We start from the raw sequence: 23,553 nt of genomic DNA on the forward strand, positions 1-23,553 counted from the left end.
TCTCTTTCTTTACCCAAAGAACTATATTCTGTTTCAGGCGATGATATCTGTTGGGTAGTATTTTAGTTGCAAAGGAGTGAAGGTCTTGGAATATCTTAAAAATTTTCATGTAAAACTTTATTTTTTTCTGGTGCATGTTTTGCTAAAACACGCAGAACGTGATTTCAGTGCATTACTCTCTCCCTAAGCTCTGGAGAAGGTTTTTTCCAATTTTCGCGTTGTTCTTCCCATTGAGCATTCTGGATGGGGCACAAAGACTGCCTTTGACGTATCTTCTGCAGATGCACCTTCTCTGTCAGAGAAGTGCATAGTCAGGTTTTCTAGTCTTTGAGAAAGAAGGATTCCTATGGCGAGACCAAGAGGATCAGGGAAGTCATTTGCAGAAGCACCACCCTCAAACAAAAGGGTAGACTGATAGGTAGGAAAATAATGTTATTCTTGAAGATTCTAAGATGTCTTCTCTCGGTAAACTCCAGAATCCGTTTTTCCTGTTCAGAATCACTCAACATAATCCTACACTAGCCCAGGTTCTACTGTATTCTCTTCCCCCATTATCTCTCTGATATCATGTTTCACTACTTTCTTCTTTTTTGTCTCTCTCCAACCACTTTGGTCTCCTTGCTGTTCTAAAAAGATTCCAGGGACTTGCCCCCTTCATATGTTTTGCTTTTTTCTTTGCCTGAAACACTTTCCCCAGCATCTCCATGGCTTAATCCCTTAAGTTTAGGCCTTTACTCAAATATTACTTTCTCAGGGAGGCCCTCACTGACTATTCTATTTAATATTTCATCTTCTCCCCCCAAAAAACATCAATATCTCTTCCCTGCTTTACGTTTTTCCCAGAGAAGGTTTTCACCAACTTGCATATCATATATTTAACTTATTTGCTTTGTGTATTGTGGTTCCCCCATTCCCCATTGAAATGTAAGCTCCTTGAAGGCACAGATTTTTGTCTGTTTCATTTACTGCTGTATCTATTGCAGATCTTGCCCAGCCTGGCACCTGGGGCAATGCCGGGTATAAAAGCTACTAAAGATTTAAAAAGATATATTGAATAAATAGAAACAACACAGTGATATTTCTGGTCTCTCCCCTTTTGCATTTAATTTCTTCTTGGCACCCATGCAAGACACACTCAGTCAACTTAACCGCTTCTTGAATGGACTTCAACAGAGCTCATTTATCTAAAACTCAAGTTTCTCCCTAGAAGATCACATGCGCAGGGAATATACTGTCTCAAACAGACTTTTCTACCATTGTGAACTTAAGGACAACATGGGACGGGCTTGCAAGAGGCCAGAACTACAGATCAACTCAGTGGCAAAGTCCTTCAAATTGATTGCCAGATGCTGTACAGCTCAAATGCCTTGCTGGTTCATTATATTTTCAGTTCTTAGTGAAATGCCTTGTACATACATGTAGGAATGGCTATAGTGATATAAAAGGATTCATACAGCTAATTTATAAGCAGGATTTAAAGCACTTGGACAAACCTATCTACCTTTTTGGCACGTAAGAGGCACACATGTATGTATACTGAACATCACACACTCCTGTCACCTTGGATAGGACATGTTCTATTGGAGATCATACCCGGAGTAGTGCCTTGTAAAAATTCTGGAACACATTGTCCACATTTGGCCTTCTCTTTTTTGTTTCTCATCTATTTCTCTACCAACTCCAGTCCTCCTCCTATCATCCTACTTATGAGATGTTGAATCTAATTAAGGTATCTTTTTCTTAGCAGTCAATATTTACAGCGTTTATCCAATTGATCTCTTTCTGAATTTTAAAAAAGTCCTCCTCGCTGATTTCCATTGGATAACCTCTACTTCCTCGCCTCCTTCTTATCTCTCCAGCCATTCCTCAGTTTGTACTGTTAGGTCTTCCTCTGAGCAGTATTTAAAGGTTAGTGCTTTCTAGAATTTATGCTCCCCCTTTTATTTCCCTCTCTGTGCAATCTCCCTGGATGATTATATTCAGACCTCCATGTCAAAGATTCCTAAACCCGTATTTTAGTCTCAGATATTTCTTCTGAGCCCCAGTCACATAGTTATAATTACCTAGGAGTCACTGGATATCCCATGAGCATCTTATATTTGTCTGTTAGTACTCAGCATTCCCATCACAGTTGCTCTTATTTCTGCATTTCCTATCATTGTGAATAACACCAAGATCCCCCACAATCACACAAGCCTGAAACTGTTAACTCATCCTGGACCCCTCCTTTGTTACCTTCATCCATAACGTCACTAAGTCTTCTCCACTCTCCGTGTTCACATCGCTGCCTTGGGGTAGGTCCTTAGTTCTCATATAGCATCTTACATTATCCTCATCAAATCCATCCTTCATGAAAATGCCAGAGGTAAAACTCTAAAAAAAGCATACCTGATCATGTTCCTCCCTTGTGAAATTCTTCAATACAGCTATTTCCTTCTTTCTTAAAATAAAACCCAAACTCATTAGCAAGACAGAGTCTTCTACTCTCGGGTCTTTCCTAATTCCATTTCTTAGAACTCTACTTGTTGTCTCGTATGCCATCAATAAATGTTCAATGAATGAATAAATACATTCCGGATGTATTAGGCAAAGTAAATTCTACTAAATTAAATTACACTGATGAAGAGATTACATCTCATCTTCATAACCATAAACAGTAGAATTGATTTTGCTACTGCCCTCAATCCAGTTTACATGTATTGGTTACAAAGAAATGACAATGGGACAGAAAAGCTTTCATTTAAACATAGTCTCTAGGATAAGTTTGTGCACCATGGGCATGACGATAGTTGTAGTGGAGTTGTATATCGAACTCCACCTACTTAGACATTGCTGTATGAGTTTCTAGTACTAGATGGATGGGAATAACGTGAATGTCTTTATTTTAGATCAAGGAATTAGATAGGATACATAGCATGATAGTTGTGCACTAAGGAATAGACCCAGAACTCGGCACTCTGATTACTGATTGGTCATCATCTCTGTCAGAATAACAAATATGAGCCACTCACCCATTCAGAATCAGGTGGGAGTGTGAGTAAATGCGTTCAATATATGAAGACCCCCAATAATCCAGTCCTCCTTCCCTCCCCCAAACAAAAAACAAACCATCATAGCAAATTGGGGAGTATTTGGATGGTTGTGTACATTTTCTTTCTCTCTTTTTATGTGTAGACAAAGTGTTTATAGAACCATAAAGTTTTGGGATGCCACACATTTTTTTTTTTTCTGATGGAAAAACACTACACCTAAAGGGAGATATGCTCACATCTGAAGAATGGAGACTAGTTTATGAATTATAAAAAGTCACTTTTTATGAGATGATGGGATCACACATCAAAACCCATTTATTGCCATTAGTACTGATGATTACATGGCTGTCATATTTTATGGTAAGTTTATTGTTAAATCTTTTAAAAGCTGTTTACAAAGTCAAATTCAAAAGGTAGAAAAAGCCATTTTTCCCTTTAAAAAGGGATTTTGAAAGATCCTACTTGGCCCATAAGTGCATTCTTCATTTTCAGAGCACTTACAAATGCTGACACACTCAGAGTTACACTGTTATTTCCCAGCATAAAGGATTTTAATAGCTTTGAAAAAATATTTAATGGTAAATTATTATTTTAAGATCAAATTTCCTCATTCCTTTTCCTCAAATAACATCACCATAAAGTGTCTGTTATTGTGATGATATTTGCCACAGAATGACAATTAGTAAATTTATATTGTGAACATTATTAGCACTTCCCATTTAAATAATTTTTTACTAGTAAGACTATTGAGACTTTCCTCATAATCAAATCTTCATTTGATTTCAATTTATTAAGATGTTGGTGTCTGTTAAAATTGCAGCCACCTGCACCAAAAACAAAGCAAAAGTAATTGTTTACATGATGCAGCAATCTAGATCAATATGTTTAATTGCACTGAAGTAAATGCTGAGTTCAGTTGAGGACATGAATTATTTTTTTCCTAGTTCAGACCTGAAGCAGTGTCCATGTCCTGACTTAAATGTGCAGAATGGATTAAGGCAGCCCTAAGCTACTGCTCCTTGGAAAAGAGCACAAAATGAACACAGAGTAAGAGTGTCTCACCGGCCCCTGGAGCAGCAGGTACAGAGCAAGACTCTGCTGCTCTTTCACTATAGTAACCCCCCAACTCCTGATGGACCCTGGAGGGGAAATCAAACACTACTCGTAACTCTGATCACTGGGTTACTGGGAAAGATGCTCAAAACAAAGAGTGCCAAACACAATATGGTGAGTTAGTTTGAAAGGCCATCAATCCATTAATATGAAGGTGTGGTTTTAAGTTACAAGCAATTTACTTTCTTTGCCTTGTTGATTCAAGACAGTATTTTTATTCTCCCTGGAAGAAAGTGAACTAGCTTAAGGAGAGAAGTTAAGAGAAAATTGAAATAAAGGGGAAAATGCCATATTTTTAGATAATCTTTAGCAGAATACCCTAGTAGTTAAGAGCATGGATACTGTGATCGGGCTTCAATCCATACACAATCACTTTCCAGCTCCGTAACTTAGGGCAAGCTACTTAATCTTTCTAAGCCTTAATTTGCTCTTTTTATTTTTATTATTTATTTATTTTTTTAAAAATTTCTTCTTTTTTAAAATGGAGGTTATATACGATACAGCTGTAGAGTTGTTGTTGTGTGTTAAACAGGACAATGTATGTAAACAGCACTGTCTTAGTAAGTGCCATGTAAGTGCTAGGTATTATTTGATTGGGGTAGGAGAGGTTGGGTGACAAATGGTTAACTGGTATCTGGGAGCACTTTCTACTCCAGATAAGAATAGCTGTTAATTGCGTGGTCCTTCACCAGAAGATGTTCATTTTTCAAAGAAGGATGGCAGAGCAGTGCCTTAGACCAGTGATACTAATTTCAAATGAAGGAAAGGACTAAGAATGGAATGGAAGTGTTGACTTATGGGCCTACCAGGTGCCCTCCAAATCCCTAAATGCAGGCAGAGGAGACTAGGGCTGGGATCTCTTCAAGTGGCCACTGGGGACCTCCTTCATCACCCTCCTCCTGCCCCAATATCCAGGCATTTACATCTCTGGAATATCATTACTATGGCAATATTTTAAGTTTTGTATTTTCTAAAGTTCATTTTGCTATGTTTTAACATAATTCTTAATCTGTGAGAATTATTCTTGAAACACTTATTTTTTTCTTTGTCTTGCTATTGGATCCCAGTTTTCAAGTCATCTGGAGAACTCTACTATAAAAATGATGGAAATGGGGCACGTGGGTGGCTCAGTCAGTTAAGCATCGACTCTTGGTTTCGGCCCAGGTCATGATCTCAGGGTTGCAAGATGGAGCCCTTTGGGCTCCTTGCTCAGTGGGAAGTCTGCTTGAGATTCTCTCTTCCTCTCCCTCTGCCCCGCCCCCCCCCACTCAGGAGCACACACTCTCTCTCTAAAACAAATAAATAAAATCTTTTTTAAAAATGATGGAAATAGTTTATAATCTTTATATTTATAAATAATAATATTTTAGCTGTTTGCATAACAATAACTGAAGTATAAAAGATTTTACAAATGCACTGCTTCATTACTCAGCGAGTGCATGTGGAACTCAGTTCCTGTGATTTCTGCAAAGGGTAGTATTTCTCAGCTTTCCAGCCACATGATCATTTTTCTCTACTTCTGCATTTCCCCAGAGGGCATATCTTGATGAAGTTCTTCTCTTAAAGGCTGTGTAAAATTTAAGAGATAGTAGTACTCACACCTGTGGACCTCTCCTGCAAACCTCCTTCAACTCAGTTCTTCAGGAACTGGGGGGCATCTGACTGCATCTGTCTGAACCGACATAAATCTCACTTCCTCAGGCAGAGTCTGACCCCATTGGTCTCAACCCCATTCCTTCCTTATGACTTATGCTAGTCACATTGTCCCAAAGGGTAGTGTCCTAATTGTAGTATGTTCCACTCTGTAACATATATTTATCAGATGAAAAATAACTCTATTAAAAATGGGCAGAAATCAAGAAACATGGAACTCGCTCATTGTAATTTTGCCACGAGCACATGGCACCCATTTTTCCTGAAATGACAGTCACTTCTGTGACTCCCGAATAGAGTTTGCCATTGCACAGCTTAACATTGGGTGGATAAGGTAAATAGGAAGAAGTAAGTAGTTACAGTGGGTTGGAAGTGGGAGTAGGAACTACATTTCCAAATGGGATATTTGAAGAAACGTGAAGGAGTGTTTATATCAAAGAATATGCAGAAAAAGTTTACAAGTTTAATTAAAATCATTCCTTATTCTTGTACAGTTCAGATCCTCTCCTACATAGAGAAGAATAGAGCCAGCTCTATGAAAATAGACTAATTACTTTCGTATTTAAAAAAAAATGTTATTATAGATATACTAGACACATCCCTGGCCAAACATGTGAAACATTTAAATAGTCTTAGAGAATGACACAGCACCTCCTCATGGGATTATGTTTTCACATCCTAGAAACCAGTGCACAGAATAGATTTCAGGAAAACCATTCCTGGAAGGAGGTGTTCCTTCAATGACAAGCTCGTCCAAGTCTTCTGGGGCGGAGGGCCATAATGGTTTACAGTTTTTATAAATTCAATCATTATCTTATAGAAACTCTCATTTCTCGTTATTTTTATTTATTTTTTTACTCTATGATATAATTGCTCATTTGAAGATGAACCTTTTTTTGGTCAAATTGGTTGTTTGTTGTCAGGATACAAGGCAAAACAAATGTGTGTACCTAAAAATATATACATACATACATATATGTATGTTGTTAGAGTGTAACTAAGACATACAAACTGAATTTTATAAAACTGGCGTTATAGATAGACAGAGCCATAATGGACTCTTTCTAACACTGGTGTAATTTTCTATTAAAAGACTGGTAGGATTGATCATATGTTCTAAATGGGAGGTTATCCTAATGGACCTTGGTCGTCTCATGTCGGGAAGACTGCAGTATTCATCGGGAAGATTCAGGGTGGTTACCCTGGGTCCTTATAGCTGGAGATGAGTATTGTGCTGACGTATTGTGTTGACCATTACCAATGGAATTACAGAACAACTACAAGAGTGGTTTTAATATTTTAATATTGGCCTCCTTACATCCAAGGATGTTGTTTCTGGAAATCCCTGCCCCTGTAAGTTCCCAAAGGGTCTTTTATTGTACTTGGTCTATTGATCTAATTGATTAGACCCAGAGAGAAGTAGTTGTCAGTCATAGTGCACACTGGACATTTGGAAAGAACAGTGGTGAGAGCTGAATGACACCCTTAATGTCTGGAAACAAAACTTGAACAAAGTGAAAAACAGCCTATTGAGTCTTTCTGATACATGAATGTTTATGCTATCTATGTAATTTTGTTCTTTTTTGGAAAAATTCTAAACCTTAACAAAACATTATAAACTGGAACTTGCCTATAGTCTGGATATTTATTGTCTTAAATTTAAAAGGAAGGTAAAAAAAATCACAAATTTCAGAGGATACAAAGTAATAAATTACAAAGGGTCACTATCTCCCTCTTGTATAACATGTAAGTTGTGCTCTGTAAGGAAGGGTTTTGAAGATGCAACAAGAGCTTTGATGAAAGGATATATGGAGGAAAGCAAATTTAATTAAAGGGAACCGGATGCTAATAGCAATCTTAGCTGTCTTACATGAAGCAAAAACATAATATCATTTCATTACATCAGAAGAAATTGGAAAAGTAAGTATAACTATAAAGCTTTAGATGTAACTTTCTAAATTTTGCTTATGGAAAATAAATGTACTTGTTTATTGTGCTTATGGAAAAATGTATCTCTCTAGAAAAAATCAGCATCATGCAAACTCTTATTGAATTGGAGCTTCTCTTTTCTTGAAGCACAGCGCGTTGTAATCTAGTTGTAGATCTACAAGAACCACTTTCATTCTCTGATGAGAAACTGAGGCTCAGCTCTGAGACTTGCTCAAGTTCACATAGATGGTGATGGTGGGGGGCGTCTTGCACTAGAATCTAGGTCCCTTACCTCCCAGTCCATTGCTTTTTAAAAAAAGTATGTTTCTTTCCTTCCTGACTACTATTAATAGGCATCTGCGATATAAGCTTTCACTAGTACGCCTGTGTATTTTTAACTTTTTCTGAGAGGCATTTACAAATCAAAGGAGAGCCTTATCATTTCTCTTGTAGAAATTCCTGAGGGACTTCCCTGATGTTATCCATTTATATCCAATTTCTAGAGAAGAAAGTGTTGGCAGTGCTTTAAAAACAATGATTATCCTTTCACAAAATGATCAGAGAACAAAGCTGCCTTTTTTTGATTGGTCACTTTTTCAGGTCTCTTTAGAGAACATTGCTTCATCCTTTTTTTCCTTTCACAAGTTACTGACACTGATTTAAACATTTGCTGTACAAAGATTTATCCTGAGAGGGTGCAGGCAAGGCCATTCTACCCTGTTCATCTAAGAATTACCAACACTGAATCTGAAATATTGAATCATAACATAACGTAATCATAACATACTCTAACTTAACATTGTAATTTCATCCATTTCTCTCTGTTAAAGATCTCTTCAGAGATTACAAGGTTCAAAATGAAATTTAAATCATGGAATTTTAAGACCATCAAAACTGGCTATTCGCATGTAAGTGTTGCTTCTATGGTCAAAGTACTTACATTTTAAATGCAGATGAGTATCTTTGACAAGCTGTTTACTAAACATTCTGTGAGACACTCTATCTGTTCTGGGCTGCAACAGGCTGAGTTCTCAGTGAAGATGGGGAATCCTCCTACACATTAATCAACTTTATCTCTTGGTTCTTTACAACTGTTTCAGTCTTTCTCCATTTTCCTGAAGCTTACTATCTTTCCTCCCTTGTCCTCCCTCTTGAGATGACTTCACTTCTACATGGAGAAAATAGAAACCGTCAGAAGATAACTTGCTCAACCTCTACCACCAGATCCCTTACCATCCCAGATTTTCCCACCTTCCCCCCTCCCTCCTGTTGTAACAGAGGAAATACCTCTCTCCAACCCCAGGTTCACCCCGCTGCCTGTTCTGTGAATCCCAACTCCTCCAATCTTGTGGGAGAGCTCATGTCTATTATGATGTCACCTGCTTTCCCCTACATTTTCAACCACTCCTCAAATGGCTCTTCCTTTTAAGGAATAAAAGTGCTCACATCTCTCCTATCTTGAAAAAAACCAAATCCCTCAACCCTACTCTCCCTTCCTGATAACACACTGTCATTCTCTTATCACACCTAAATTTGTTTGAAGAGTTGTCCACACTGTTGTTTTCACTTTATCTCCCACTTTGCTTTCCAATTAAATCTAGTTTTCTCCCACATACACACTGGAATTACCTTCTATAAATTTATCAATCATTTTTTAACTATATAGATTTGCAGTTAGAGAAAAGATGCTTTGATACAGTTTTGAGTTAAAAAGTAGCTTGCAAAACATAGTGTAATCTGTTGACTTCTTTGAGTGTATAGTTCTATGAATTTTAATACTTGTGTAGATTCATGTAATTACTACCGCAATACGTAAAAGGTCATTCAGCCCCCGAAACTCCTTCATGCTATGTCCCCCACCCCTGGCCCCTAAGTACTGATAACAATTGATTTGTCTTCCATCACTATAGTTTGTATCTTTTCAAGAATGTCATCTAATGGAATCATACAATATGTGTTGTTTTGTGACTGTCTTCTTTCACTCAGCCTAAGGCCCTTGAGATTCATCCAAGTTGTTGTATGGATCCATAGTTCATTACTTTTTATTGATGAGTAATATTCCAATGTATAGATGTATCAAAGTTCACCCACTCACGCACTGAAGGACTGTTGAGTTGTTTCCATTTGGGGCCAGTTATGACTAGAGCTGGCACAAAAATTTGCTTGAGATTTTTGTGTGAATATAAGTGTTTATTTTTCTAGGGTAAGTATGTAGAAGTGGGATTGCTGGTAAATGTATATTTAATTTTATAAGAAAGTGCCAAACTATTTTCCATAGCGCCTTTGCCATTTCTCATTCCCTCCAACAAGGTCTGAGACTTCTAATTCCTACAGAGACTCTCCAGTACTGAGAATTGTTGGTATTTTTCGTTTTAGCAATTCTAAGAGGTGTGTGGTGGTATCATATCACAGTTTTAATATAGATTTTTCTCTTGGCTAATAGGATTGAGCAGATTTTCATGTACCTATTTGTCATTTATGTATTCTCTTTGACAAAGTGTTCAACTTTAGCCCTTTTCTCTATTAGTTTGTTTTCTTACTATTGAGTTTTGAGAGTTCTATATGTTTTCTGATTACACATCTTTGCTGGATATGTGATTTACCATTATTTTCTCCCACTCTGTAGCTTGCCTTTTCATTCTCTTTACAATTGTCTTTTACAGAGCAAAATTTTTAAAATTTTGATCCAGACCAGTTTATCAATTTTTTTTTCATTTATGGATTATGATTGTGGTGTCCTATCCAAGAACTCTTTGCCTAACCCTAGGTAATGAAGATTTTCTCCTATCTTCAAAAAGTTTTAAAGTTGTGTTACAGGGATTTTTTTCCATTGGTGCCTGTGGTTCTGGGTCATGCCTCTTGGAAGAATGAAGAGGTAAATCAGATAGAGTGGTGGGCAGCAAAGCAAGGTTTATTGAGCAACAGCAAAGTGATAGTATAAAGCTACTGAGGAGGGAGGGGACCTGAGAGGGTTGCCACCAGAGTTTCTAAGTCTAGGGGATTTACGAGCTGTTTTAATCTGATTAACCCTACATGAGCATAACTATGTCTATTTAAAAAAATTCTGTTGGGATTTTTATTTTAATTGGGGATAACTGACATCTTCATTATGTAGTCTTACAATTCATGAACAGGGTATGTCATTCTATTTAATTAGGTCTTTTTTGATTGGTTTTTCAGGATTTCATAATTTCGAGTATACATATCCTATACAAAATCTGTTAGATTTATACCTAAGTATTTTATTTTTTAGAATGGTTATAAATTTTTGTAAAATTTCAGTTTTCTTTTGAACATTGCTAGTTTATAGAAATGCCATTGGCTTTTGCAGATTGACTTTGTATTCTACAACCTTACTAAATTCACCTGTGAATCCTAGGAAGATTGTGGTGGATTCTTTGGGATTTTCTACACAGATGATCATGCCATATGCAACTAGAACAGTTTTATTTCTTCTTTTCCAGTATGTATGCATTTCATTTCTTCTCTTTGTCTTATTGCACTGACTAGGACTTTTAATACAATGGCATATAGAAGTGGTAAGATGTCATAGTTGCTTTGTCCTCTATCTTAGGATGGGAAGCAAGCATTCAGTCTTTCACTATTAAGCATAATGTTAACTGTGGGTATTAGTGTAGGTGCCTTTTTTATTTATTTTTTAAAAATTTTATGAATACATTTTCTTTTTACATTTTCTTTTATTAAACTTTTTTTTTTAAAGTAATCTCTGCACGCAATGTGGAGCTCAAATTCACAACCCTGAGATCAAGAGCCACATGCCCTACTGACTGAGCCAGCCCAGTGCCCCATTATAGATGCCTTTTTAAAGGAAATTCTCTTCTATTTCTAGTCTGCCTAGCTTTTTTAAAACTATGAATAGATACAAATTTTGTCAAATGCTTTTTCTGCATCAGTTGATATAATGTTTTTCTTCTTTAGACTGTCAACATGGTAGATTATGTTGATTGCTTTTCACATATTGAAGAGGCCTTCCATTCCCAGGATAATCCCCATTTGGTTATGGTATATTATTCATTGTATTATTTCTGCATTCAATTTGCTAATATTTTGTTGAGGATTTTTACATCTGTGTTCATGAGCAATATTGGTCTATGGTTTTCTTTTTAGTACTGTCTTTCTCTGGCTTTGTTATCAGTATAATTTTGGCCTCATAAAATGATTTGTGAAGTGTCCCTTTTCTATTTTCTGGCAGAGGTCATGTGAAGTTGATGTTATATTTTTCTTTAGATGTCTGGTAGAACTTGCCTGTAAAACTATTTGATCCTGAAGATCTTTTTTTCAAAAAAATTTAAGTAGAAATTTAATTTCTTTTATAATGTTAGGACAGTTTGAGATCTGTATTTCATCTTGGGTGTGAGTTTCATTAGTTTGTGGTTTTTGAGGAATTGGTCATTTCATCTAAGTTGTTGAATTTATATGCAAAGGATGATTCATAGTATTTCCTTATCATCCTTTTCATGTCTGCAGGGTCTGTAGTGATAGCCTTCCTTTTAATCTGATATTAATAATTTGTGTTTTCTCTATTTCTTTGTGAGTCTTGCTAGAGTTTAATCAATTTTACTGTTCTCAGAAAATCAGCTTTTGTTTTATTGATTTTTCTCTATTTTCCTATTTTCTTTTTTTAATTATTTTTTTTCTTTTAAAGATTTTATTTATTTATTTGACAGAGAGAGAGTGAGAGAGGGAACACAAGCAGGGGGAGTGGTAGAGGGAGAAGCAGGCTTCCCCCTGAGCAGGGAGCCCGATGCGGGCTCCATCCCAGGACCCTGGGATCATGACCTGAGCCGAAGGCAGACGCTTAACTGACTGAGCCACCCAGGTGCCCCTATTTTCCTATTTTCAACGTAATAATTTCTGCTTTTAAATTTTTAATTTTTAATTTCATTCTGCATGTTTAGCGTTTATTTTGCTCTGTTTTTGTTTTGTTTTGTTTTTAGTTTCTTAAAGTGGATGGAAGCTTAGATTATTGATTTGAGATCTTTCTTCTATTCTATTAAAGACATTTAATGCTGTAAATTTTCCTCTAAACAGTGCTGCTTCAATTGCATCCCACAAATTATGATGTTATATTTTCATTTCATTTCAGTTCAAAACATGTTCTAATTTAGTAATTATTTTTTGACCCAAGGATATTTAGAAGTATGCTGTTCAATTTCTAAGTGCTTGGAAATATTCTTGTTTTCTATTATTGATTCCTAATTTAATTTTATTATGGCCAGAGAATATATTTTATATAATTTCAGTTTTTTCAAATGTCTAAGTTTGTTTTATGACCCACGATATGGTCTATTTTGGCGAATGTCCCGGGTGTACTGGAAAGGAATGTGTATTCTGTGTTCTTGGTTGGAGCATTCTATAAAAACTGTTAAGTCCAGTTAGTTGGTGATGTTGTTCTGTTCCTTTATAACCTTGCCATTGCTGATTTTCTGTCTACTAGTTCTATTATTGAGAGAGGCGTGATAAAATCTCCAACTGTAATTGTGGGTTTGCCCACTTCTTCTTTCACTTTGGTCAGTTTTTGCTTCATGTATTTTTATGCTTTTGGGGGGGGGTGTATACACAATTAGGATTATTTTATATTCTTATATATATTACATCATTATGTACATTACATTATTATGTGATGTGTCTCTTTGTCCTTGGTAATTTTCTTTGCTCTGAAGTCTGTGTTGTCTGATAGTGGCTTTCTTTTGACTAGTGTTTTCAGAATACATATTTTTTCCATCCTTTCACATTAAACTTGTCTGTATCATTATAGTTGAAGTGAGCTTCTTGTATTTCTATAACTGCATCTGAGTCCAGGGTCAAGTGAGGGGACGATGGAGAGTGAAAAAGCTGTGACAGTTGGTTCCACTCTCTTAGAATGGTAGCTTCCCCAAGAGGAAGAAAGGCTCTCCTCTTGCGGAGTTTTGAGTCCCGTAAGCTCTCATTCATGGCCAAGGCCACTGCTGCCATGACATTGCTTGGGGTGGGGCATGGCGAATGGAGAAAAGAGAGAGGAAAAATGGGGAAAGATCCCTGCAGCCTCTTTTAGCATTATGAGTTCCCTTTTTCAGAACTAGTGTTTTAGAGTGTTTTTCCTGAAGCTGTCTTTGTCCGCACCCTGGCATCCACTACAGTTGACTAGAGAATACTGGGGAAGACAGGGGAGATGGTAAACTCCCTGCTGATGCTGTGGAACTTTGAAGTCCCCCTGCTACTATTTATTTTCCAGAGTCCTCAAATAGCTGTCTCATGCATTTTGGCCCAGGTTTTATTCCGTGGAAACAACAAGGCAGGCTGTGTTTGCCTCATTTTACCCAGACTCCGAATCTTCCATACCCTTTCAGATCCTTTAAAATTATTTTATTTTTGTTCAAGGACTCAACAGGGGAAGATGGTCAGCTTAGTGCTTCTAGAATGCTATCCTCAAGCCTTTTCCATGTTGAATCTGGTCTTCTGAATATCCAGGCTCAGATGTCCATTGATAAATTTTAAGTAAGTAAACCCTATGCAAATGTTCAGGGTTGTCTTGTTTGAACTCTCAGAGTCTCTGACACTGGGTACCGCCCCACACAGACTCCTCGTTGCACTCTTCCCATGCCTTCCATACTTCGACAATCTCCAACTGCTCCTTCAGTATGGGCTTCTCTGAGTCTAGGTTGCAGACTTCTGGTTCTTCTTCACCCACAACTCTTCCTAGGCAGTCTCATCCTTCAGTTTTCCATCAGCTTGCTTATGGTTTTTAAGCACTATCTCTCGTCCAGAGCTTCCTCTTGAGTTCATTTACATATAATTGCTCTCTAGATATTTCTGCTTCCATATGTTGTAGGCACCACAGGCACCCCCATATAGTCCGTCACCCACTAGAAACGAAATTACCCTTGAAACCCCATTGTTGGTTCCCTCCCAGAACATTAACTCAATCATTGAATTAATACTTCTCCTCCTCTCCCTCCGCCCCTCCCTCTTTTTGTCAATTCCAGTGTCTTTTTTTTTTTCCAATGCACAAAGGTCTTTTATTAAAGCACAGGGACATGACCCTGGGGCAGAAAGAGCTGCACTGTGATTGTGAGAAGCAATTGATTATATACTTTTAAGTTGGGGGGGGTGGTAGGTAGAGATAAAGGAAGTCTCTAAAGGGATTTTCATAAGTTAAAGAAGAAACAGGATCCTTGAGACCCAGCTGTTGTCAAGCTAAGATTGCTTTAGATTGCTTTTTGCCTCTAGCAAAGCATTAACATTAAGGTAGCCCTGAGTTCCTTGAGGAGTGTTATACTCTGAATGTATCAGATATTTATCAATGGTCTGCAAATTTTTATCTACATTTTTTTTTTTTTGCTTTTCTTCTCCTCCTCATCTCCACCCCGCCCCCTCCTGTCCAACAGTTTCGACCTTTAAATCTTTAAGGCTGCTGTGAGAGTGGAAGGTCTTATCTTCTGTAACATCTTCCTGCTGAATAGGGGTGTAGAGATGTCCCTGCCTATGAGTCAACATTGGTCAGTTGGGGAATTTACATATAGGAGTTATGAAAGGTAGAGGCAGCTGAATCCAAGGTAGACAACATATATGAATCTCCTGGAGTAGGAAGGATCATCTGTCGACTAGATTCACCTCGGCTCCATCCCTCTCCTGACACCTAGTCTGGGGCCATTCTTCTGTCATCTAAAATATTTTACCTGGTCCCTTTGCACTTACTCTCACTTCCTTCCAATCTATTTTCTTGTCTAGCTAGGGAATCTTTCAGAAATAGACATTTTATCTTGTCATTTCCCTCCTTAAATTTTGCAAAATGTTCGATTTCTCTAATGCTCTATTTCTTGAGTAAAGATATTCAATGACTTAGTACCTGTCAGCCTCTCTCTATTAGTTTCCTGTTGCTGTATAACAAATGACCCTAGAATGTAATAGATTAAAACAGTACACATTTACTGTTTCTCAGTTTCCATGAGTCAGAAATCTGGGCATGGCTAACTGGGACTTCTGCTTCAAGGTCTCTCATAAGCCTTCCATTAGAGTGTTGGCCTGGGCTGGGCTCTTAAAGGAAGGCTCATCTGAGGAGGGATTTGCTTCCAATATCATTTACATGAATGTTGGCAGGAATCAGTGACCCTGAGGGCCTCAGTTCTCTCCTGGCTTTTGGCTAGAAGCCTCCTCCTTGACATGGACTTCTCCAGCAAGGCAACTTGCTTCATCAAAGTCAGCGGGAGAGGGTCTCCTAACAACACAGAAGTCACCTCTTTTTTACCTAATCAAGGACATAACAGCCCATCACCTTTGCCATTATCTGTTGGTTAAAAGTCGCGAGTGAGATCCAGCTCACTCTCAATGGGAGGGGGTTATACAAGGATGTGAATGCTGGTAGGTGTTGATCACAGAGTGATCTATAAAGTCCGTCTACCAGAATCTCTCACCTTCTTTTTCACATCTCCTCTCTTAATCTCCCTGTGCTTCTTTCTGTATTGTTACCTAAACATTTCCAATCTACTGAATCTCTGTTCAGTGGGGTCTAGTCTACTATATAACCTATACACTGAGTTTCGTCAATTATTATATTTTTTGTTTTGATGCTTTCCACCTGGATTGAAACAGGCCCATTCCCTTTCCTTAAATTCTTGTTATTTTCTTCTTTTATCTCTTTGGGTGTTTTAAATCAACTTATTTTAAAGACTCCTTTATTTTTCTCTTTTATTTATTCTTTCTTAGGTGAGAATCTTCCCACTCCATCTTCTGTCTCTCATGGCAGCAACCTCAGTGTGCTTTGTAATTTTTAAAATCTATGAGTGTGTCTTCAGTGGGACTTATCTTCCATGGCAACACATGGAAGTTGCATTTATATACTTGTTTCTAGAGACATCACTATGAGAGTGATTTTTCGGTTGCCTCTGTCTAAAACCCTATAATACATACAGGTTCTAAAACAAGTTTTCTTTCTTAAGTTTTTTTCTCTTTCTTGGTTTTTCTCCTATTCTCTTACCATCTTTCTCACTTGCCTTTGCTGGCTCCTTCATTCAGCTCCCTGGTTCAAAATACTTGAATTCTACAGTGCTCTGTCATACGCAGTCTTCTCTTCATCATCAACATCCAGTCACTTGGCTTTAAATTTTATCTGTATTGGATGATTCACAAATCTATCTTTCATTTCTCTCTCTCCAACCATGAACTACACACTTAGCTATTAAATGTCTAATTCAGAAGTTTGATATTTCATAGTCATCTCAATCTTAACATTACTGAATTGTTTACTTGAGTATATTCGTAATGCTGAAGTGAAGGAGGCAATAGAGAGGTAGCATTTGAAGATAGAGAAGACAAAACTGATTCCAGATACTAGCTCAGTGGTCCTTATCTTCAGAGTTTGAATGTGAGAAGAATTCAGTAATAAATCCAGATTCCTAGGCTACATCTCCAGAGATTCTGCTTTGGTGGTTCTAGGCTGGGGTGTAGGACTCTGCATCTTAATATCCCAGATGATTCTGATGCAGGGATCTAAGCACAACACTTTGAAAAACTTTCTCCTGCCTAATGGTTATGGTGGGGTTCCTAATATCATGCTGCCAACTGGGTTCCCGTTATTTGAGGACAGGGCATGAGTAAGTCTTTCCCCATACACAACTGGATAAGTCTGGGAAATTTTAATTGTGTTATAATTGGACTTTTTCACCTTTGCTTTTAGGCCAGTTTTAGCACAAGAGACATTTGTTGGTTGGACTAACCTACCTTATCTAAATAAAGTGGCTCCGACAAGGTTTGGTGTGATTGATAGCAGAAAAAAAGAAAGAGTGAAGATGATTATGTAACTTTCCCAGTTCTTTATTCATCTCTCCTCATATATCTGCCTTCTCTGATCTAAGCCATACCTAAGCTGTAAGCACTTCTTTCTTTCTTATTGAAATTCCCCATTCCCCACTATTTTATCTTTTACTTCCTAAATCTTGTAAGGCCCTGTCTTTTTTGCATGTTAATCTTTATTAACATGCCCATTTCAATGGCACTATTGTGGCAGATATAGTTTTCATGCTACTGAACATTATAGATTCCTCTTTTTGGTAGAAGGGCCAGTCCCTCAGGTGAGAAACCCAAATTCATTCAAGCAGATAGTATGCCTTTCCCAAAACAACAGACCATCTTTAAATGAGGAGTATTTAAAAAAGCCAACTAAGATAAAAATAGTACATCCATTCTATTCTTAACTGCAAGTTGACCACTTCTTTGTTGCTCTTTGCCAGAGTGAGAGAGAGGGAGAGAGCGCATGAGAAGGGGTGAAGGGCAGAGGGAGAGGGAGAAGCAGACTCTCCGCTGAGCAGGGAGGCCAGTGAGGTGAGGCTCCTCCCAGGGCCCTGAGATCATGAGCCGAGCCGAAGGCAGGCGCTTAACCAACTGAGCCACCCAGGGCCCCTAGACTCAGTTCTCTAAGAAGGGAGGGAAGAAAGAGCTCTCTTAAAGAAACTCTTCCAGGACACTGTAGTATTAGTGAGTTAATTCCTTTTAGTAAAGTTCTAAAGGAACATCTCATGGTCAGAAAGTCAATATACATCTAAAACATTTTAGCACCATTCTCCATTAATAAAACAGTGCAAGAATAATAACATCACAGTGCCCTGTTCTGAATTTCATTAATTATACATGTTCCTAATGACAGTTTCATTTCCAAATCTGAAGAACTCTTATCAGAGAAATAAAATTTATAGGTATTTCAAGGTCATCACTGTCAAGTCATCATCTTTGGCAAATTATGGTAGCTTGGTATGCTTTTTAAAAAGTTATAGTCTATTAACAAACTCAGGACTGAAGATATGATGATTAGTTTCTATTACTATTTCAGAATTCACATGAAATATAAGGGTGATTTGAATGATTTGAAAGGCTCAAGTCACTGGTACCCAAAGATGATTCCCAAACTGTCTGTTCCATCATGGAAAAAAGCACTGAAGCTGACTAAAAAAATCACCTGTCTTTATATCCCTAAGCAAAAGTTTAAAGCATATTTCAGGCAGAATTGCTGAAGAGGATAGACATATATGCTGGTCACAAAAGGCTTGATGGAGAGAAAGCTGTAAAAACTAGCAATTCCTCTACTATAAATATTCAGTAAGAATTCTAGGCATCCCAGAATTCTTGGGAAAAGAGGTAAGTAATTTTCTAAGGACATCGACACACCAAGGGAAAATCTGGGGTGCCTAGGGTTGCTAGGCACTGTGTGGGTGGCATTACTATGTTGTGATCTGCTTACTCTGCTGATCATCTTATATAGAAGATCTTAAGTTTGCTTTTCTTTTTTTTTTTAAGATTTTTTATTTATTTGAGAGAGAGAGAGAGAGAGGGAGGACATGAGCAGGGGAGGAGCAGAGGGAGAGGGAGAAGCAGACTCCTCGCTGAGCAGGGAGCCCGAAGCAAGGCTCGATCGCGGGACTCCGGGATCATGACCTAAGCTGAAGGCAGCTGCTTAACCGTCTGAGCCACCCAGGCCCCTTAAGTTTGCTTTTCTAATTGATGCTTGACCTAGTGATATTCTTTTGGCTTACGTGTACATGTTATCTCTTTCCTCCTGTGGCCAATGACAAAGAGGAGAAAGAGTTATTCAAGTCCGTGGATATTTACCTAACAGAAGAAATAAAGGTGAATGCATTTCGTTACCTGGACAGCCATATTAGTGAGTAAGAAGGAGAGAATGGATGTTGTTACAGAATTGGAAGTTGCGACCATAATGAGTCTCCTCAGATTTCTGTCCTCAGCTTAAAATATTCTACAAGCATTTAAAAAAATTATACATTGCTAACTATAAGCAAGATAAAATAAGTATAAAATAAGAATTGTATGAAAGGCTATTGATTAAAGGGAGGAAAGCTTAACTATGACATAAATGGTTATTTGAGGAACAGATAGGACATTCAGGAATAGAAGCTCAACTGGGTGTTAGACCTGGGAGTGTAGATAAAGGAGGAAATTCTGGACCAAAAGACATATAAGAATATCTGATAAATAGGACTTTTTCAAACTACACCCACCTCTGTCTACCCAAAGTCTCTGAGATGCCTCCATACCACCAAATGCGTTCTATTTGTGGGAAAATGAAGCAGGGGAAAAGGTGGAGACCAACTTCATCTAAATTCGTCACAAGTCTTAAAGCTGCCTGAAGACAGGTGATTCTCTTTATCGGATCTTTCTACTCATCTCAGTGAAGGTCTTTGATTTTTGTTTTTGCCTTCTCCTCGTTTCAGGGTGCTTTTCAGGAAATAATGATCAGTTCTTGGCAGTTCATCAGAAGAAGAGTGGGAAGCCAGCATTCATTTATCACCATTCGCAAGACATTGAGAAGAGCCTGGACATAACTCCACAAAAGATATATAAACATAGCTACCATTCCTCTTCTAAAACGCAAATAAATGAACAGCACCAAATTGTTAATTCAGCATTTCCTAGACCTGCATATGACCCATCTCTCAATCTGCTGGCCATGGCCGGTCAAGATCTTGAAGTGGAAAACCTTCCAATCCCTGCAGCAAATGTAATTGTGGTGGTAAGTATTGCATTATGCTGACGCTGATACTTTCCTCTGTGGTTGTGGCTTGAAAACAAAACCTAATGGTGAATAGTTATCATCGGATCTCGATGATTCTTTACCCCAGCACTTCTCATTCCTTGATATGTCTTTTCTTTTTTGTTACTTGATTATTGTCTTTTGGCTTCTTCTTGAATGTAAGCTCATGAAATGAGAAACCTTGTCTGTAGGCTCTGTGCAGAGCGCAGGGCATGGCACATGTGGTTACTTAATACATATTTGGAAGGCAGCTATACTCACCACTATACCACCAACACTACACAGTACTTAATAAATATTTGAATAAAAAATGGCCTTAGGAAGGCCTTGCAGTTACAGTAGATAATATTCTGCACTGAGCCTGTCTTCTGTGATAATCTGTTCGAAGCAGATAGGGCTAAGTATCTAAATAAATAGTACTTCCTGAAGATCTCTGGGTACTTGTTTCAAATTGTAACAAGTGAAGAGACCACTGAAAGGAAGGGGTGTTGTGGGGGCGGGGAGGTAGTTTTCTGTCACTGGAATAAATAATAAGTAATTGATGGATAATATTCCTAGTATCACTGAGTAGGCATCAGCCTTTATTAATCAAGATGATGCAGTGATTCCATTGCTTGTATTCTTAGGGTATGTAACCCAGGCCAGAGTTCCCCAATTTATGGAGGTATCACAGCTTAAATACATGCTGAGGTTGATGCCCTGTTTAGACTACAATACCTCTTAAGTTTAAAGTCACAACAGGAGGATATGCATTAAAACTACAAATCAGTAGCTAAATGGTTGTTATTGCATTTCTGCCCCAAAATATAATCAAATATGTTGACTTTTAAGGCCAAGATCATGCATTTAAACCATGTTTGCATTTTGACAATCTCTCTATGAGCCAAATGTAATTAAATCTAACAAACTTTTTTTTTCCTTTCCTTTATTTTTTATCTACTACATATAAAACACTTGGTATTGACAATCAAAATCTATTCACTGATGCTTTCAACTAGCACGCACTGAGTATTTATTATGATCCTGTTGTCATTTGGGGGATCCAGAAATAGAGCAAATGAAATGGAATCTCTGGCTTTGCTTGGGAAATGTCTGAGAGGAAATGTCAGTAATTCAATAAAAAAATCATAAATTGAGAACCCAAGATGAGCTCTTGTTACAAAATATGTGGGTCACTTGGCTCCTGAAATACTTGAACAAATTTTGTGCATTTACATGAGTAACAGATGTTCTGAAGGTGAAAGCCATGTACTCTATTTGGTGAAGATAAATGATGATAATGATGTGGCTGTATCTGGATGTGCCTGTGTTAATGCGAGGGCTCATGGGAGATATTTCCTCTGGTGACCATCATATTCCCATTGTTGTCAACTCTTAAAGTCACTGTTAATTACTGTTCAAGAGGTTTGTTCTGTCTTATAATGTCATGTACTGTCTAGCTAATTTCATATTATGGAGGATGAAAGGCATCAGTGAGGAATTTTGGCAGGTCATTTCACTTTTAGCTTGTTTGTGGTTTGGAGACGCATGAAGAAGCTGTGCTTTTTCTTACGGGTGATGATTACATGAAGGCAACAGGCGATTTTGCTGTATTAGGCTTCCCTAGCCTCCTTGATCTAGTCTCTAACCATGCTGTGGCTATGGTGGCTTGCAACAGTTACTAGTGTTAATGTTTCCTGTAATCTATTGACATTACTTACGCAGGTGTGATTTAGTAGGGAAACCAGGAAAATAGGGTTATTTTTTAATAAATCAGTAATGTTCTACTGACTCAAAAAGCAGACAGTCACCATTCAATCACATATCAGCTGGTTTGAAGGTTCATTCTGTCCAGAAAAGAGGTTTGGAAATGAAGTGCAGATGATGAAAGGGAGATAACTCTAATGGCTAAATGTCTTTGATAGAGTAATTGATGATTGTTTAGCTAAGGTGTAGATGTGTTTTATGTGTGTATACACACACACACACAGTATTACTTGAGGAATATTGCAGGGGTACCAAGGAATTATTTTATGGCTTAATTTATACCAAAATGAGTAGTGTTTATGAGTATTAGTTTCCTGAATTAGAGAAATTACCAGGATTTTTTTGTTTCAGCCAGAGTAAAAACACCAGTGCCAAATTCCTATATGCAACTTTTAAGGTTTCCATTGAGAGGGAGAGAGGACTTTTTTCCCTCTTCCTATATTTTTTTCTCTCCCTCTTGTTTCTGACATCATTAAGACAGTGGATTATAGAATGAGAAATTTCACAGGGACATGAGAGAGGTATGTGTCACTCCTCCTTTCCTGATTCCCAGTGGGCTCCACAAAGCATTTCATTAGAGCATTTACCCACAAATGAATTTTTTTCCTTTTCCTCCTTTCTTTTATGATCAGGGAAATCTGTAGTTCATTTATTCCAAGGAGAGAACAGTGTAATTAGAATGTTTATCCCAGAGAATGCTAATTACATTTCAGAAGCCCAATGAAGAAGCTGTTGTTAGGATTTCCGTACAAATGCAATATAGAGGGAATATGAATGTCCTCAAGGTCAGGGCTGTAGTAGGAGTCAAAAAAAAATGGCTATAAACAGATGTGTGCGGGAAATTCTGTAGTTATACGTCAGGCCACAAGACCATGACATTGGGAAGGAGCAAATCTAGAGGTATGGATGAAAATGGTAGCGTGGAAGCAGCTGCAGGCTTTTCCAGTTCAGCAAGTTCAGCCTAGGTTGCCGAGTGAAGAATGTTCTAGCCTGGGAAAAATCTGAGAAAACTGGGACTAGGAAGGCTTTGAAATCTAAAAGGTGGGGGGATTATGGCTTACTTCATAGGATGATCTTCCTAGGAAGGAAAATAAAAGGAAGAAAAAGGAGAAGGGATAGGAGGAAGATGAGAAGGGAAAGTGGAGGGGAGCGGACGGGAAGGGATGAAGGCAGGGAGGAAAGAAGGGGGAGAAAAGAGAGGGTACAGTGGCAGTTCTTAGGGCAGAGGGAGGACTTCTCTAAGCCCATAGGAAGATGATGGAGAGTTTCCAGGAGCCTCAGATGGTCCCTGTGAGTTTTCTAGAGTCCTAAATCTTCTTGTCTTGCTTACCGTTCACCCAGACCAGCACACAGACATTCTCTGATTTTTTGACACAAAACTTTCTTTGAAAATATTTTTATCAAGCAGTTGATTTAGAAGACGAATAAAACCAAATGCTTCGGATAGCTGGGTTTCGGTTACATCCCGAGCTCTGCGTTATGCCTCACTTCAGCTTGGTTCTGCTGTTGACCGGTTTTTGAGTTTCATCTTACAGGGAA

General features: G+C 37.9%; 1 protein-coding gene and 1 long non-coding RNA gene across 2 annotated transcripts in view; one reads left to right on the forward strand and one right to left on the reverse strand.

The window, feature by feature from the left end:
- The window catches only part of PTPRR (protein tyrosine phosphatase receptor type R), a 241,109-nt gene that overhangs the window by 4,115 nt on the left and 213,441 nt on the right, over positions 1-23,553 (forward strand). Inside the window, 1 exon segment of the mRNA XM_027595377.2 lies at positions 19,949-20,247. Within this exon segment, the coding sequence (XP_027451178.1) occupies positions 19,949-20,247 (299 nt within the window).
- On the reverse strand, positions 176-9,044 carry LOC113922959. The gene is made up of 4 exons (XR_003520120.1): positions 9,015-9,044; positions 8,668-8,895; positions 2,236-2,373; positions 176-344 (listed from the first exon to the last, which is right to left on the reverse strand). It is a non-coding gene; the product is annotated as an uncharacterized LOC113922959 (long non-coding RNA).

Source organism: Zalophus californianus, chromosome 9 (genome assembly GCF_009762305.2).
Source record: "Zalophus californianus isolate mZalCal1 chromosome 9, mZalCal1.pri.v2, whole genome shotgun sequence".
Classification (NCBI taxonomy): domain Eukaryota; kingdom Metazoa; phylum Chordata; class Mammalia; order Carnivora; family Otariidae; genus Zalophus; species Zalophus californianus.